The sequence below is a fragment of the Sinocyclocheilus rhinocerous genome, unplaced genomic scaffold (genome assembly GCF_001515625.1).
Source record: "Sinocyclocheilus rhinocerous isolate Xijiao unplaced genomic scaffold, SAMN03320098_v1.1 scaffold599, whole genome shotgun sequence".
In the NCBI taxonomy this organism is placed as follows: Eukaryota; Metazoa; Chordata; class Actinopteri; order Cypriniformes; family Cyprinidae; genus Sinocyclocheilus; species Sinocyclocheilus rhinocerous.
In genome coordinates this window covers 972,709-987,110 of record NW_015652138.1, presented here as the reverse complement: position 1 = coordinate 987,110, position 14,402 = coordinate 972,709, and the positions used below count along the sequence as shown (strand labels likewise).

Sequence of the window (14,402 nt, the reverse complement as noted above, 5' to 3'; positions counted from 1 at the left end):
AACATGCGTTCTCTTTTGCCAGCGTTTAATCGTGTCATTACTGCTGTTGTGTATTCGTATCTGTCATTGATAATACACTCATTACAAGTTCTGTCATCAGAGACTTCACTTTGCACTTGCTAGGTGTATCTTCTCAAAGTTTTTGCATCTGGATTGCTCTTGTGATTAGATTTGATGAATCAGATCTCATCAGTCATTAATGGTGGCAATCTGGTCAGCGGTTAATGCCTCTGATGATGAAGTTAAAGGTTAAATAACAGATGGCATGGTCATAGACACAGGTCAAGGAGCAGGAGAAGCATTCAGTGAACTCTCACCCACATCAAGAACTGAAAGTAAGTTATCCATTGCACATTTTGTTTAATCCATAAAAGCTCTGGCTTCAATTACTATTTTGAATATGTGAATGAATATTTGTTGATATCATGACGTTTTGATATTCAGAATATGTTGCTGAATAGTCGTTTCACTTAAAACTTATTTACAACGTTAGAGAACACATTGTTAATGAATATGAATTAACTATAATGAACTATATGTTTTAAACCGATCACTGCAAAAGTGCCAAAAGCGCGGTGGCAGTCGATGCTATATATAGGCTATATATACACACACGGAGTAAACGGAGATCCTAGCATTTCCAAGACTTTCCAAAAATGGGGAAAAAAATAGAGAGAGCAATCAGATTATGGCAATCAGAAGAGAGAAAGATGTCAAATCTACAGTTACAAAATCCGCATCGTCAAACTTTATCGCTATTCTTTCTTCCGGCTGGTTTTTATTAAATAAGATGTAATTGAATGCGAAGAGGATATGATGTAAATGTATGCTTAAACTAAAATGATGTAAACAGTGGGTGATTTCAGTAAAACGATGAGTCCTAATGTGGATTTTATTCGCTGCAGATTAAACGCGTCGCTTTAAACGGTTTAATAAAAAGTGTTTCAGCTCACATCTAGGGTGACTGTGCAGCGCAAACATAGGTGTCTGATTTTTGAATTATGAGCATTTTCGTGTTGTTGCTCTTCACAAATAACTCATACTCCTCTTTCAGACAAGCAGAAATGTTTTCCCGGCTGAACTGACAATTCTTAAATTATCTTTCACGTGTAGCTACTTCTTGCAATGAGACTCACGATGCACGAGGAATCCACAAGTTAATGATGCTTTAATGAAAACCTTTTTTTCTAATAATAAAAAAGCAGCATGCATTCTCAATGATGATATTCAAGAGCTTGATAACAGTTAGAATCCAGCATTTTCCAAACTCTGCTGATCCTGCTGTGGAGTTTTACTCCCATTAGAGCTAATCAGATTTAATCTTTTGGCTGGTTTTAGTGGGAAAATGTGGCTTGGCTTAGTTGTACATTGTGTTTGAAGAGCAGTCCAACTCTGTGACAAGGCTCACAACCTTCCTTCATGTGCCCAGGTGGAGAGCAGCTTTCTCCTCCAAACATCCCCAATTCCCAGGAGTTTCCAAAGACCACAGACAAAGCCCAAGCTGACCTCTGCCAGATGCTGTAATTCAGAGGGTTTGGACATTTGACGGTCAGCTGATTCTTCTGTAATCTCCAGCACAGGCAGAATGGCAAATTATGACGAGGACACCGCCTTTCTGGGACAAAAGGGACCATTTTTTGTCATCCTTTTCTTTCTCTTGAATGCCATCTACATTTCCACGGGGTTTCACGGCCTCTACATTGTTTTTGTTGGGGCTTCACCATCACATCACTGTCGGGTAGCAGATGGAAATCTAAGTGAAGAATGGATGAAAGCCAGTATTCCCAATGAGACAGTCAATGGAAAACTACAGCCAAGTCAGTGTAGGAGATACAGCCTGGAGACGGTCAGAAACCTGTCTGCTCTGGGTTACTCACCGCTGGAGGTCAACCTCACGGACATTACAGCAGAGACGTGTGTGGACGGATGGAGCTACAGCACAGAAATATACCACTCCACCATCGTCTCTGAGGTGAGTGAGTGCATGCAACATTTCCATCCGCTTTTAACACACCAATAAACTTCATGTGATGCATATTTGACAGTCATACATATAAACGAGACAAGAATGAGATTTGAGTTTTAATCTGTTTTAATTAAGCAGGTTTCAATCCAGTTTGTATCCTTTGTTACATTTGAACTGAATCTTGCCTGTTCCACAGCAGCCATAAATGAACCTTTTTTAAAATTGATTAAATTTGTTTTCACAATTAACAGATTTATGCTGATAAAGAATTTGAGTTGAAATAAAACCAAATCGATTCAAATACACTCCCATGATTCATTTTTGAGTGCATGAAAACTAATTCCTCTCAGTGACTGAACAGCAATAATATTAACAGTGTGTAATAAGCTGTTATTGTGTTGTGTGTTCTGGCGCAGTGGGATTTGGTGTGTGACAGCGATTGGAGAGTCCCGTTCACAACATCAACACTGTACATGGGCTACTTGTTGGGCTCTCTTGTTTCCGGCCAACTTTCTGACAGGTTCTGCTTTTGTCCACAAATCATAATCAGGGCCAACAGTTGCAAAATCTTTTTACAGGTTTGATGCAAAATAGCTGACTATAAGAGAACAGTATGAGAGCAGCTGTTTGCTTTACAGATTTAGCTTTGTGTAGTGAGACAACGATGACAGGGATTTTTGTTTACTGCACAGTAATTCATGTGTGTCTGGCATCTCAGGTTCGGCAGAAAGAAGGTTCTCTTCGCGTCTCTGGCGGCTGAAGCACTAGTGATCCTCGCGCAGTCCTTCTCCGACTCGTGGCTGCTCTTTTGCATTCTCTATTTTTTTATTGGCACTTTCCAAATATCCCTGTACATCACAGCGTTTGTGCTCGGTAAGCATATTATAAAATGAGATGTCATTGAAGGAAAGTGAGTATAATCTGCTGGAATAGCATGTTTAAGAGTCTGCACTCTTAAAAATAAAGGATTTAAATTGGGTTTTTCACAGCGAAGCCATAGAAGAACCATTTGGTTTCCCAAAGATCCTTTCAGTGAAGAACATTTTAATAATCTAAAGACCATTATAAAGAAGCTTTTGTGCGTTGGAAAGAGTTCATGCATGTTCGAGGTTCTTCTGGAAGCATCAATGCCAATAAAGAACCTTTGTTTTTAAGAGTGTGTGTGGGATATTTTAGATATTCACCCACATGCTGTATGAATGTTATTATATTGATTAGATTTGGGTATGTTCACAGGTAGTGAAGTACTGAGTAAATCCCTGCGAGTGCTCTTCACGACGCTGGGAGCGTTTCTGCATTACTGCATCGGTTACATGGTGCTGCCGTGGATCGCCTTCGCCGTCCGTGACTGGAGGTCTCTACTGAGGGTTCTGTCGGGCCTGACGGTGGTCTACATCCCACTGTGGTGGTGAGTCCAAGAAAACCAGAAGGGTTTAAGCTACAGTCACGTTACACTATACTGGAAACACAAGCACTGCAGGAAAGTGGACTGTGAGCTTTTACATTTTGGATTTGTTATAATTTGTTATATGTTGAATTGTAGTTTTCAAGGCATGGTGTCACATCTGGCCCATTGCAGTGTCATGCAGTGTTTCTCATGCTGAAAGTCTAGTGTGAGTGCGTCTTGTGAATTGGTGCAGTTCTCATCATTGGCCACCTTCAGTCCTTCCCTACAATATCATACTTTCTTTTGCTCTCCATTACTCCTTTTTTCCCTGAACAAATGCACAGGCTGATCCCGGAGTCTCCGCGATGGCTTCTCTCTCAGGGACGCGTGCTGGAATCTGAGGCCATAGTAAGAGAAGCAGCGGAGAAGAACAAAGTCTCTACGCCAGAGGTCATCTTCAGTGAGTCCGAGGTCTGACTTCTGCTCCTGCTGCACTGTGCAGACCAACCCCGCTAAAATAAAAATAAAAAATGTGCTAAGAACGCTTTACTAACATTAAGTTATGAAAACGTTATTTCTGAATGTTTTTTTACGTTCAAAATATCCCGTTTTTTTATTTATTGAGAACGATTCTTCTTGGTCATGCGAGCGTTAGAGGAACATTCCATTCTGTTATTTTGAAAACGTTATGAGAACATTACATTTGAATGTTCTCTCAACATTTAAAACACACATTTTTTAATATGTTAAGAGCGTTTCCTCTCAACATTATGAGAACATACATCAAATGTGGATAATGTTATATGAATGTTGCATAAACATCACTTTAAGACTGTTTTGTCCTAAGCGTTCCCTGTCAGCTGGGAGGTGTTATGAACAGTGAATCTGTGTTTGTGTGGTCATTGCTAGGTTAAAGAGGCGGCATCCCAGAACAGCAAGTTCAGCGCGCTCGACGTTCTACGGACCAGAGATATCCGCAAAACCACGTTCTTATGTTTACTGCTGTGGTGAGACATTCATCCAGTCGCACACATGAGACTGTGTGTTTAATGTGCTGTAGTTCAGTGAGAGTCTCTTTGTTCCTCTGATAGGATGGCCATCAACATTGGATATTTCGGCTTGTCCTTGAATACCTCTAACCTCAGCGGCGATCCCTTCCTCAACTGCTTCCTATCCGCGCTCTCTGAGGTGCCTGCCTACATGGTGTCCACGCTTCTCCTGAAGAGCTGTCCTCGGAGACCCGTCCTGTCTGCTTTCCTCGTCATCGGAGGAGGGTTTCTGCTCCTGCTGCAGCTGATTCCTGAAAGTAAGAGCTTACACACACAATACTGTCAAAATCCTACGGGGGATTCTGTTTGAAAATCAGCCTTACATTCAGATTCGAAGAGTAAAACACTCCTGTCCATGCATCTTTTGCTCACAATACTTACAGAAAGGGACAGTGTTGGTGGAACTATGAGAGCTGTACATTTACTCATTTAGCAGAGGATTTATGATATAAGAGCCAGCACAATAGCAGCAGTGAGTAAGCGAGAGCAATACAGAAGACACGCGACGGTGGAATTGAAAGAATTTATTATAAAACCCTAAAAGCACACAGAGGACTGAGTTCGAGCATTATCGACCCAATCCTGGTCCAGGAGACATCTCTGAATGCCAGTGAGTTTATGACGGCTCGAGGATTAGCTTACGCTCTGCAAGTAAAACTGGACTTGGACCATAAGCCTATTACTTGCACATTTATTAAAGAGAGCTGGACTGGTTTTCAGGGCACTTTCATATATCTGAGTTTTTGCAGATTTACAGCTTATATGGAGGAATACAGCTGTAGATATGTCAAGTCTTGTGTGGATGCATAAAAGGTTGGTACTGTATGTCTGAACGGGTACATTTACCTTGTTCAGAGATTTTTCTGAGAGATCATACTCAATCCTCAGCGCTAGCAGCAGATCCTGGGTCATTTTGTAAGCTTTATATTCTAATCACAACACATTTCATTACACCAAATACACAAAATACTGTTCTTTTTAGCAGCATCATATGACCCCTTTAACACTTTTGGCAGAGGTCTGGTCTTTATTCAGCCTGAGGGTGGCGCTCTAATGTTTCAGTGCTCTAATACTATATTAGAATTACCTTAGTATTTATTGCCTCTGAATGTTGTAGAATGTAACGAGTTATGGAGGAATTTGTGTGAGATAAAGAGAGTCATCTATTTTCAGAACAAACATGAAGCAAACACTACAGAACTATATTCAGTGCTGCAGCTGTGACGGCAAAAGACTAATTTACTACGGGGTCCGTCAAGATTTTCCCATGGGGATTCATAATAAATTTTTAATTTAAAGTTATAAGTAAAATAAGGTCTGTGATAATTGGAAAATGACCATATGTTTTGCTGTACAGTGTAAACTGCACACACTCAGACCCCAGACGTTCTAATGTAGGCTACTATACACTAAAAAATGCTGAAAAAAATGCTGGGTTAAAAAGGGACAAACCCAGCTGTTGGGTTGTTTTGAACCCAACTCCTGGGTCAAAACAACCCAATAGCTGGGTTTGTCCCTTTTTAACCCAGTGCGGGGTTATATTTAACCCAGCATTTTTAAGAGTGTATACAGTAAATAAACATAACTGCTTCAGAATTCATGTTTTCAGTCAGGGTGTGGGTCATTTATGTCTCGTCACAGTTACAGACGAGCCACGGCTGATCATCAGGCAAGGCTGTTTTATTAAATGCTGTGGTCATTATAATGAAGAGGCTCTTTCACAGGTCTGCATACTCTGGCACTGGCATTAGAGATGGCTGGTAAGTTTGGCTTCACCATGTCCTTCACCGTGGTCTACATCTACACAGCCGAGCTCTATCCCACCGTGCTGAGAAACCTGGGCATCGGCATGTGCTCCTCAGCCGCTCGCATCGGCAGCATCACCGCACCTTACATCATATTCCTGGGTAAATCCTGTCCTGTGTGTCGAATCATCTGCATCACAGTGGACTGGAGAAACGACCTCGTGTTCTTCTCTCTATTCATAAAGGTACTTTCAACAAATATCTGCCCTACATCCTGATGGGAAGCCTGACCATTGCTTCCTCAGTAACAAACATGTTTCTGCCGGAGACGTTTGGAAAAGTGCTGCCCGAGACTCTGGAACAAATGCAGAAATGCAAAAGGTAAGTCACTTGCATTATGTGTTGTTGTTTTTAACAAATCATATATACAGAAAAACCTTTTATCTATTGACTTTTCAATAAATATTACCTCTAGTTTTATTAGAAGAGATAAACACGCCTTGGAGGAAGGGAAAGGAACAGTCATCATGAAAGAAGAACAAATGTGAGCACAGCTACACAGCAGCAAATAAATGAATAAAAATTCTCCTCCGGACATGAAGACATTCAGAAGATCCTACATCTGGACGGTCAATGACTTCACGTTTTTATAGGCAACTATTATTAGAATGTGAATAAAATGTTATTTTTATCACTGAGATTCTTTTTTTAAAGTATTATACTAACAGTGGATTTGCCTTTTTATGTCAATCTGTAATTGGCATTAGCACATGCATTTCTTTGTTTATTTACCATTATACTTAACATATCCTTTAAAGGGATAGTTCACTTCAGTTGCTGGTTCAGTTGACTTTCATAGAATAGGGGAAAAAACACTATGCAAGTCAATAGGGACCAGCAACTGAAGGTGAACTATCCCTTTAAAAGATATTAATGGTTGATGTGTGAGAATCGCATCAAAATCAGAAATGGTAGTTGTGCACCTATAAAAGCTGTTAAAAGCAAATAGTTGTGTTCCTTGATTACGACTGGCCGAGCTGCACTCTATTACATTAATTCCCAGTGGATGCAAAGCTATCATATCTTTTAATAATCCCGGGATAGGGTGCCTGTGGACCGATCACAGCTGTTGCTGTCTGTTTAGACACAACACAAAGAAATCCACAGCGGCACCTGAGGAACAGTGCTAAATATACATATTCCACTGGGATGTGGCATAAAGAAATGGAGAGCGTGTCTCTTATTTTCCTCTGCTGAAGTGGGCAACCACACAAAACCTTCCTTTGAGATGAACATCACTGTAAGTAATGAGAATTTGCACACCATTACAGGGATTGTTCAGCCAGAGGTCATCATTACTCGCCCGCATGTCGTACTAAACCTGTGATAAACACACTTTGGAGATGATATTTCTGAAACTTGTGTTTTTTTGTCGATGAAGATCAAAGAAACATTGGCTTGTTTAAAGCTGCTGTGCAAAACTTTTTTGTCTTCATGCATTTGATAAATAAACATCTGCCTGGAAACTCGAGTACTTTTTTTAATTTCAGTAAACCAACATTATACAGTTTGCATAATTATTAACTTCATACAATAAGGTATGCATACATCTGTTTATAAAGCAAAAACCTAAAGGAAAAGCAAAAAGGTGAAAGTATTAAAAGTATTCACATGCACAAGCACATCCATGACAGTGCGCTGTGCTCAACTCTACTCCACCTACGTTTGTGAGCTGACGGTGTTATTTTTCATTGCAAACCCTTGCTGAGATGGTTTATCTATTGCAGGACTGCTGAGAGTCTGTTCCTCCTCCACCACACTTCTCTCTGCATGTATACGAGATATCCAAAATATTTAATTCAGCAAAAAAAAAGTGAGCTCAACATGGCTTGCTTTCATTGCAAACATTTATTACAATTTCTGACGGAAACAACTGTATCTGTCGTAGATGGAACAGCTCATGGAATGATGATGACACACGGAAGGACAGTACAGAAAATAAAATGCATTTATGTGCCATTCCACTGCGACTCCATAGAAGACTGTGCACTTGGCATCTCAATCTGTTTTAGATGTTTTTACACTATGTTATGTGTTTATTATTAAAAAAAACACTAATAAAAATCAATAATCATGGAAGAAGGCATGCATAATGTTTTTTTCATCTCAAATTAAGAGCTATTCAAGGACAGCTTAAAGAAAATCCATATAAATGACATTTTGTCCCTGTCATTGATTAACTGCTGTCCGGTCTGTTCAAGCTCTGCTCTCCAGCTACACAACAGCTCTAAGCGGCACGCTCGTGTGTGTGTGCACTTTTCACCATCATGTTACTAGTCATTAGCCGTTAAATAGAATAATAATCTCTGTTTGTGTGCAAGGCATGCTTCTCTCGCTCAACTGAGACACTTGTAATGATCCAGGTTTACTGCCGTGCCGGTCTTCAATACCAAATCATATTAAAAAAGAAAAACAACTATTGTCTCGATCAGTTTACAGTAGCTTTGGGAATGAGTTTCTGAATGTGGCAGTACAATTGTTTTAATTTTTTTGGGACAACAGAAAACATATGCAATTCAACACGGCCACTTCACCAGACGGTCACGACCTCATGTTAAAGCCCGAGGACTGCGTACAATTGTTTTAATTTTTTTGGGACAACAGAAAACATATGCAATTCAACACGACCAGACGGTCACGACCTCATGTTAAAGCCCGAGGACTGCAGCCTCATGACAGGAAATGAAACACTGGAGAGAAGTCAAAGCACTTCCTGTTTGAAGTATGTGATGTGAAGCGGTGTACATGTCTATCAGCTCTTTCTGAAGTGGTGTTATCAGTACACATGAAGAATCATTTACAGATAAACAGAGAGAGAAAACATCAAATTAGAGAGTAGATAAAACTGACGTGAACGCAAAGATGCATTGTTTGGAGTTTACCACATCCGCAGAATCAGTTTTCGTAAGAAATAATGTGAGAAAAGAGTTGATGAACTGAACGATATCAGTCTGTGGGAGTCGAGACGTGTGTTTCTTCCTCTAATCGATGTACTGTGAGAGCCAGCGGAAGCCCTCGCCGTAGCCCTGTCTCTTCAGCACGCTGCACATGAACACCTCCAGGGGTCTCGTGTTCAGCTCTTTCAGAGGAATGTTGCCCTGAAGAGACGAACAACAATTCGATTCGTGTTTCGTTTCTGCAGGACAGTGGCCTCCGTTCTCAAACAATCATGTTCTCATGAAGCGCTATAAGAGTGCCGAGTCTTACCTTTCCCGTCGTCTGACCGTACAGGCCAAAGATCTCACGCAGTTTCTCCTCACTAATGGCTTCAGGTTTGTCGATCTTGTTGCCGAGGATCAAGATGGGCACGTTTCCGATGGTTTCATCTGTCATTAGTGCCTGTTATTTATATCCAGCACAACAAACACAGGTACAGTATGCATTAGACATGAGATACATGATGAATCAAGACACTTCAAATGTTTGCTTATTGCATAAAGGCTCATGAGTCACCGTTGAGCCCAAGTATACTTCGGTCATCGCACACTGCTCATGTGAGGTAATGTTGGTCATCAGGAGTGTCCTCGCACACACCAGTGAGCGCACACCAGCGCTGCGACAGAAACAGTCCACTAGGTGGCCCTGCGCATGTGAACTCACCCATCCACAGCTGTGCGCCAGACGGAGTGGAACGTGGAAATAGCAGTACACCCCGACTTTAAACTTCACAGACTTCAATGAACCAACATTGACCTGGTTTAAATTTAACCCCTTATTTTACATTTTTCAGTTTAAATATTAACCTCTTGTTTTAAGTAAACAAATATTTCGGTTTATACAATTTTAACCCCTTATTTGACTTTTCAGCTTATTTGAAAGCCACAATTTGAACCGCTGATTTGAAATTTTAAAATTGGTGCGTTTAAATTTTAACCCCCATTTAAATATCACTTTAAATGTTAACCCCTTGTTTTACGTTTACATTTTTTACCCATTATTTTACATTTAAAAATGTTTTCCGTTTAAATTTTAATTCCTTACTTTATATTTTAATCTTCTGTTAAATGTAACCCCTTATTTTACATTTACATTTTTTCAGTTTAAATGTTAACCCCTTGTTTTCAGTGTAAAATTTGTACACATTATTTTACATTTTAAAATGTTTTCCGTTTAAATTTTAACCCCTTATTTCACATTTTTAAATTTTCCAGGTTAAACTTTAACCCCTTATTTTGAACTTTTCATTTTAAATTAACCTCTTATTTTAAATGAGATTTTAAAATGTTAAAGAAAAAATTTATTTCAATTCAAATGTTTCACATTTCTAAATTTTAATTCTAACCCTACATAAACAGAGATGTGCTTTTATTGCTTAAATTGCATATTGTTTGAAGATCAACATTTGGCAGGATGTGGAATAAAAATTTTGTAAATAACTATTTTTAAATGAAAATATTTTTTCCATCCGGTTAATCAAAGTAGCTGAACTTTTCATTTTAAATTAACCTCTTATTTTAAATGAGATTTTAAAATGTTAAAGAAAAAATTTATTTCAATTCAAATGTTTCACATTTCTAAATTTTAATTCTAACCCTACATAAACAGAGATGTGCTTTTATTGCTTAAATTGCATATTGTTTGAAGATCAACATTGGGCAGGATGTGGAATAAAAACTTTGTAAATAACTTTTTAAATGAAAATATTTTTTCCATCCGGTTAATCAAAGTAGTAATTGACAGAGTAACCCAGTGGTGTCCAAACCGGCTCCAGCACACTAGTGAGTCTGAAGACCTTGATTAGCAGGTTCAGGTGTGTTTAACTAGACACTGCAGGACAGTGGCCCTCCAGGAACAGGTTTGGACACCCCTGGACTAATTAATTATCAAAATAATGGTTAGTTGTCTCACATCAAGCTCTGTTTTGGACTCGGCCAGTCTGGTGAGATCTGCGCAGTCCACCAGGAAGACGATGCCGTTGATGGCTGGGAGGTAGTTCTTCCACACTCGTCGAGCTGTGCAGAAACACAACACTGAGCACACACGTGATCTGATGCAGACGGCGAGGTGTGGATCCGTCTACTCACCCTGAGCGTGGCCACCCAGATCGAACGTGGTGAAGGTCATGCCAGCAATCGTCAGCTCCTCTGAGGCTGAGAGGAGAAACACACGCAGGGATTATTCCTGTCCACATCCGGCCTCCGACTGAAACCACTTTTACTTAAACTTGTAACATAAATAACTTCTGAATTCTGTAATGCCATCACCAATGAAGAAACTGTTAAAAACATGACTAAAACGGAAGTAAACACTGTAATGATGCATCAGTAATCTGAACGTTTGTGCTCACTGGGAACCATGTTTTCTCAAACAAAGACCACACAATGCTGTTTTCACGTATGCTACAGTGAACATGCAGGCCGTCTCAGCTGCTGGGGTTTTCAGGCTACAGATGCATTCAGAGAAGACTGAAAGTGAAATCTCTGTTGGGTGTGTGTGCTGAAACGGTCACTTACTGGGGTGTAAGGTTGGCACATGCTGACCCAGTCTGTCGTCTTTGAGCATATGCAGCAGCGTCGTTTTGCCAGCATTGTCCAGACCGAGGAATACTAACTTGCCAGACTTCTTGTACAGCCCTGAAACAGAATGATTTTATCCAATTGAATGGTACTTATGATTAAGTATGATTAACTATCACACAGTGGCGAATGAAATGACGTGTTCTACTGATGTAGCTCTGCAGGCTGCTGGATAATGCATTTCTGTACAAAACATTCACTTTCCATGACCCAAACACCTCCTGGAGAATTGCATCAAATCACACACACTACGTTTCTGTTGTTGAAATATTTCACACTACCAAAGTAAGCTGGGTTGCGATCTGGAAACCCGTGTTTTTAACGAATGAACTTGGAGAGGAACTTACCCAGGAACTGCAGAACGCTACTGAAACCACTATAAATCCAATCAAATATGAAGGACATATCCAGGCCGTGGAACTTCTGAAAAGAAATAGACGTATTAAGAGATTTAACAGGTCAAACTTCAGCCGTTTTGAGTATGTACTGAATAGGATTAATCCAATCACTAAAAGTGCGGAAACATTTGGGGTTCAAACGATGGATTTCTCTGCATTTCTGCTGTTCTGCAGTGTGTCGAGTAAATACACACAGAAATGTCTGAACGTCTCGGAGCAGAACGTTATGATCATTAAAGATAAACACAATCAGAAATGAAATGTAGAGGTCACAGGTGAGTGTGAAGAAGTCTGAGCAGATGAAGATGAACAGAGTTATGCATGTGAAGCGTTTGATGCACTGCACCAGATGAAATATGTCCATAAAAGCAGACGTGGTTACACAGGGCTTCTGCAGGTTTTATGAGAATAATTTAAGACCCATTTAAGACCAAATAAAGAATACTTAAAGGGAAAAAACCCGGATGGGAGCACAAACATCATTAAAGATCTCTAGATGTAAATGTCCAGAATGAGTTGCATTAGTAACATTTCAAAGTTTGAAAACACAACTTCCATCTGATGTTCATTACATTTTAATACATTACCAAAAAAGTATTTTTTGTCTTGTTTTCTAGTTTAAATGTCTTATGTTTCTTAAATCAAGACACATTTACTTGAGAAGCAAAATAAGTCTTGTTTTCTGTCAAACTGATCAAAATTCAGTAACTTTACGCTTCAAGAACAAATATCTGTCAATCTGAGAAAAATGACGTTCTTAAGCATGAACTCGCTTCACGTTGTTTAGTTAAAATAGAAGACTTTCATTTGCAGTGAATGTATCTTGATTTAAGGATGTTCACACCGTGTCCTAACAACACGTGATAAAAGGGATCTTTCCCATGTTAATCAGAGTTTTTGTCCTAATCAGCCCGATTACACGCAACGTTTCTATTTCTGACGTCACGGCTGGAACAACAACATACAAACTATGACAGTGATAACCTCAGGTACTGATTATGTGCTTTATTCAGTGTTAAAAGCATCTAATGTGAGTTTGAATATCATTCTGTGTGACCTCTATAGCTACACTGAAAGCAGCAACACAGATTACCTCAGAGCTGGAAAATAAATTAAAGCACACAGATGGTATCAGTCACTCAGTACTTTTAATAATGTTCAAAGGTTTAATATTAGATGATAAACTTGTCCATTTCGTCGGGAGTGCAGTGTGCTTCTGAATGGCTGTGATATTTGAGCGATTCTGTCGCGTTTCGGAAAACAAAACATTTTTTTGCATTGCATGCAACATTTAATGCCATGAATTTACACATTTACGACTTTTTGCTTTAAGATCTTTTTAAAGCCTTAATTTGTGGATTGGAGAATTAAAACTTAAGACCAATCTGATTTCAGAGTTTTGTTTATATGAACACATTCAGTCACATGTGTATTAGACGCAGTGTGCAGTTCTTCAGTCGCAGGGTTGTATTTGCCTGGATGACACATTAATAAACAAAGCTGACCAATATTTCAGAACAGCTTTTTTTTATTTGCAAATACTACTGGCCAGCTCATTAAACAGAATTAAACACACATGTGCATGTTTGGAAGATGTGAAACATATGTAAACATCCTAATCATGGCACTGCACATGTGCTTCATGTATTACTGAATCCGACTCAGAAGCAGTCATATTTCAGTGTCTACACTCTAATCAGATTTCACTCAGATCAAGCTCAATCTTCTGATCTGATTAAGCCATCAAACTGATTACTAATGAATTATTTGGCCGTATGTAATGTTCTGTACATGAGCTATGATTTCAATGTAATTTTTTATTTTATTTACAGAACTACACCTTGTCATAATGAACATCCGTAACTTTTATCTTCCAACCTGTTTTGTAATGCAATACCATACAGCAACTCTGCGATAAAACCTTATCAGGATTGAAGCATTTGATACCAGAGCATGTAGAAAGTTCATTCAAAATAAGCTTTTTTTGAGGCAGATAATCAGCAGCAAACTAAGTCAAGCCACTGAAGAGTCAGCAGGTGGGTCTCAGGTGAGGCGTCCACACGAGTCAGTGTTCATATTCAGAGCGTTTCTGATCATCATCATCATCATCATCATCGGAGGTGTGAATGAATGAATGAGCGCTGGTGTTGCGCAATCCGTCAGTCAGCAGCCGCTGGAGTAAAGAGCAGCAGTGCTAAAGGTGAAGGACACGCGCGAGATACACGTCAGCATGATCTCTCACACACACACACACACACACACACAGACAGACAGACACACA

General features: G+C 39.5%; 2 protein-coding genes across 4 annotated transcripts in view; one reads left to right on the top strand and one right to left on the bottom strand.

Moving 5' to 3' along the window:
• Positions 1 to 297: 297 nt before the first annotated feature.
• On the top strand, positions 298 to 6,807 carry LOC107713615 (solute carrier family 22 member 4-like). The gene is made up of 11 exons (XM_016519185.1): positions 298 to 335; positions 1,430 to 1,972; positions 2,383 to 2,486; positions 2,685 to 2,839; positions 3,203 to 3,374; positions 3,698 to 3,824; positions 4,263 to 4,360; positions 4,445 to 4,659; positions 6,127 to 6,309; positions 6,393 to 6,528; positions 6,623 to 6,807. Exons 2-11 carry the CDS (start codon positions 1,586 to 1,588, stop codon positions 6,693 to 6,695), a joined length of 1,650 nt encoding a protein of 549 aa, XP_016374671.1. The 5' UTR covers positions 298 to 335; positions 1,430 to 1,585; the 3' UTR covers positions 6,696 to 6,807.
• An 866-nt stretch (positions 6,808 to 7,673) lies between these two features.
• Positions 7,674 to 14,402, bottom strand: part of LOC107713617 (GTP-binding protein SAR1b-like) — a 9,574-nt gene continuing 2,845 nt past the window's right edge. For 2 of the 3 annotated variants that reach the window (XM_016519189.1, XM_016519190.1), the window contains 6 exons: positions 12,071 to 12,146; positions 11,661 to 11,780; positions 11,232 to 11,297; positions 11,056 to 11,159; positions 9,415 to 9,546; positions 7,674 to 9,305 (listed from right to left, as the gene is read on the bottom strand). In XM_016519189.1, coding sequence (XP_016374675.1) covers positions 9,189 to 9,305; positions 9,415 to 9,546; positions 11,056 to 11,159; positions 11,232 to 11,297; positions 11,661 to 11,780; positions 12,071 to 12,128 — 597 coding nt within the window. In that variant the 5' untranslated portion in view covers positions 12,129 to 12,146 and the 3' untranslated portion in view covers positions 7,674 to 9,188. The remainder of the gene's footprint in view (positions 9,306 to 9,414; positions 9,547 to 11,055; positions 11,160 to 11,231; positions 11,298 to 11,660; positions 11,781 to 12,070; positions 12,147 to 14,402) is intronic. The other variant, XR_001636912.1, reaches the window with a different exon arrangement.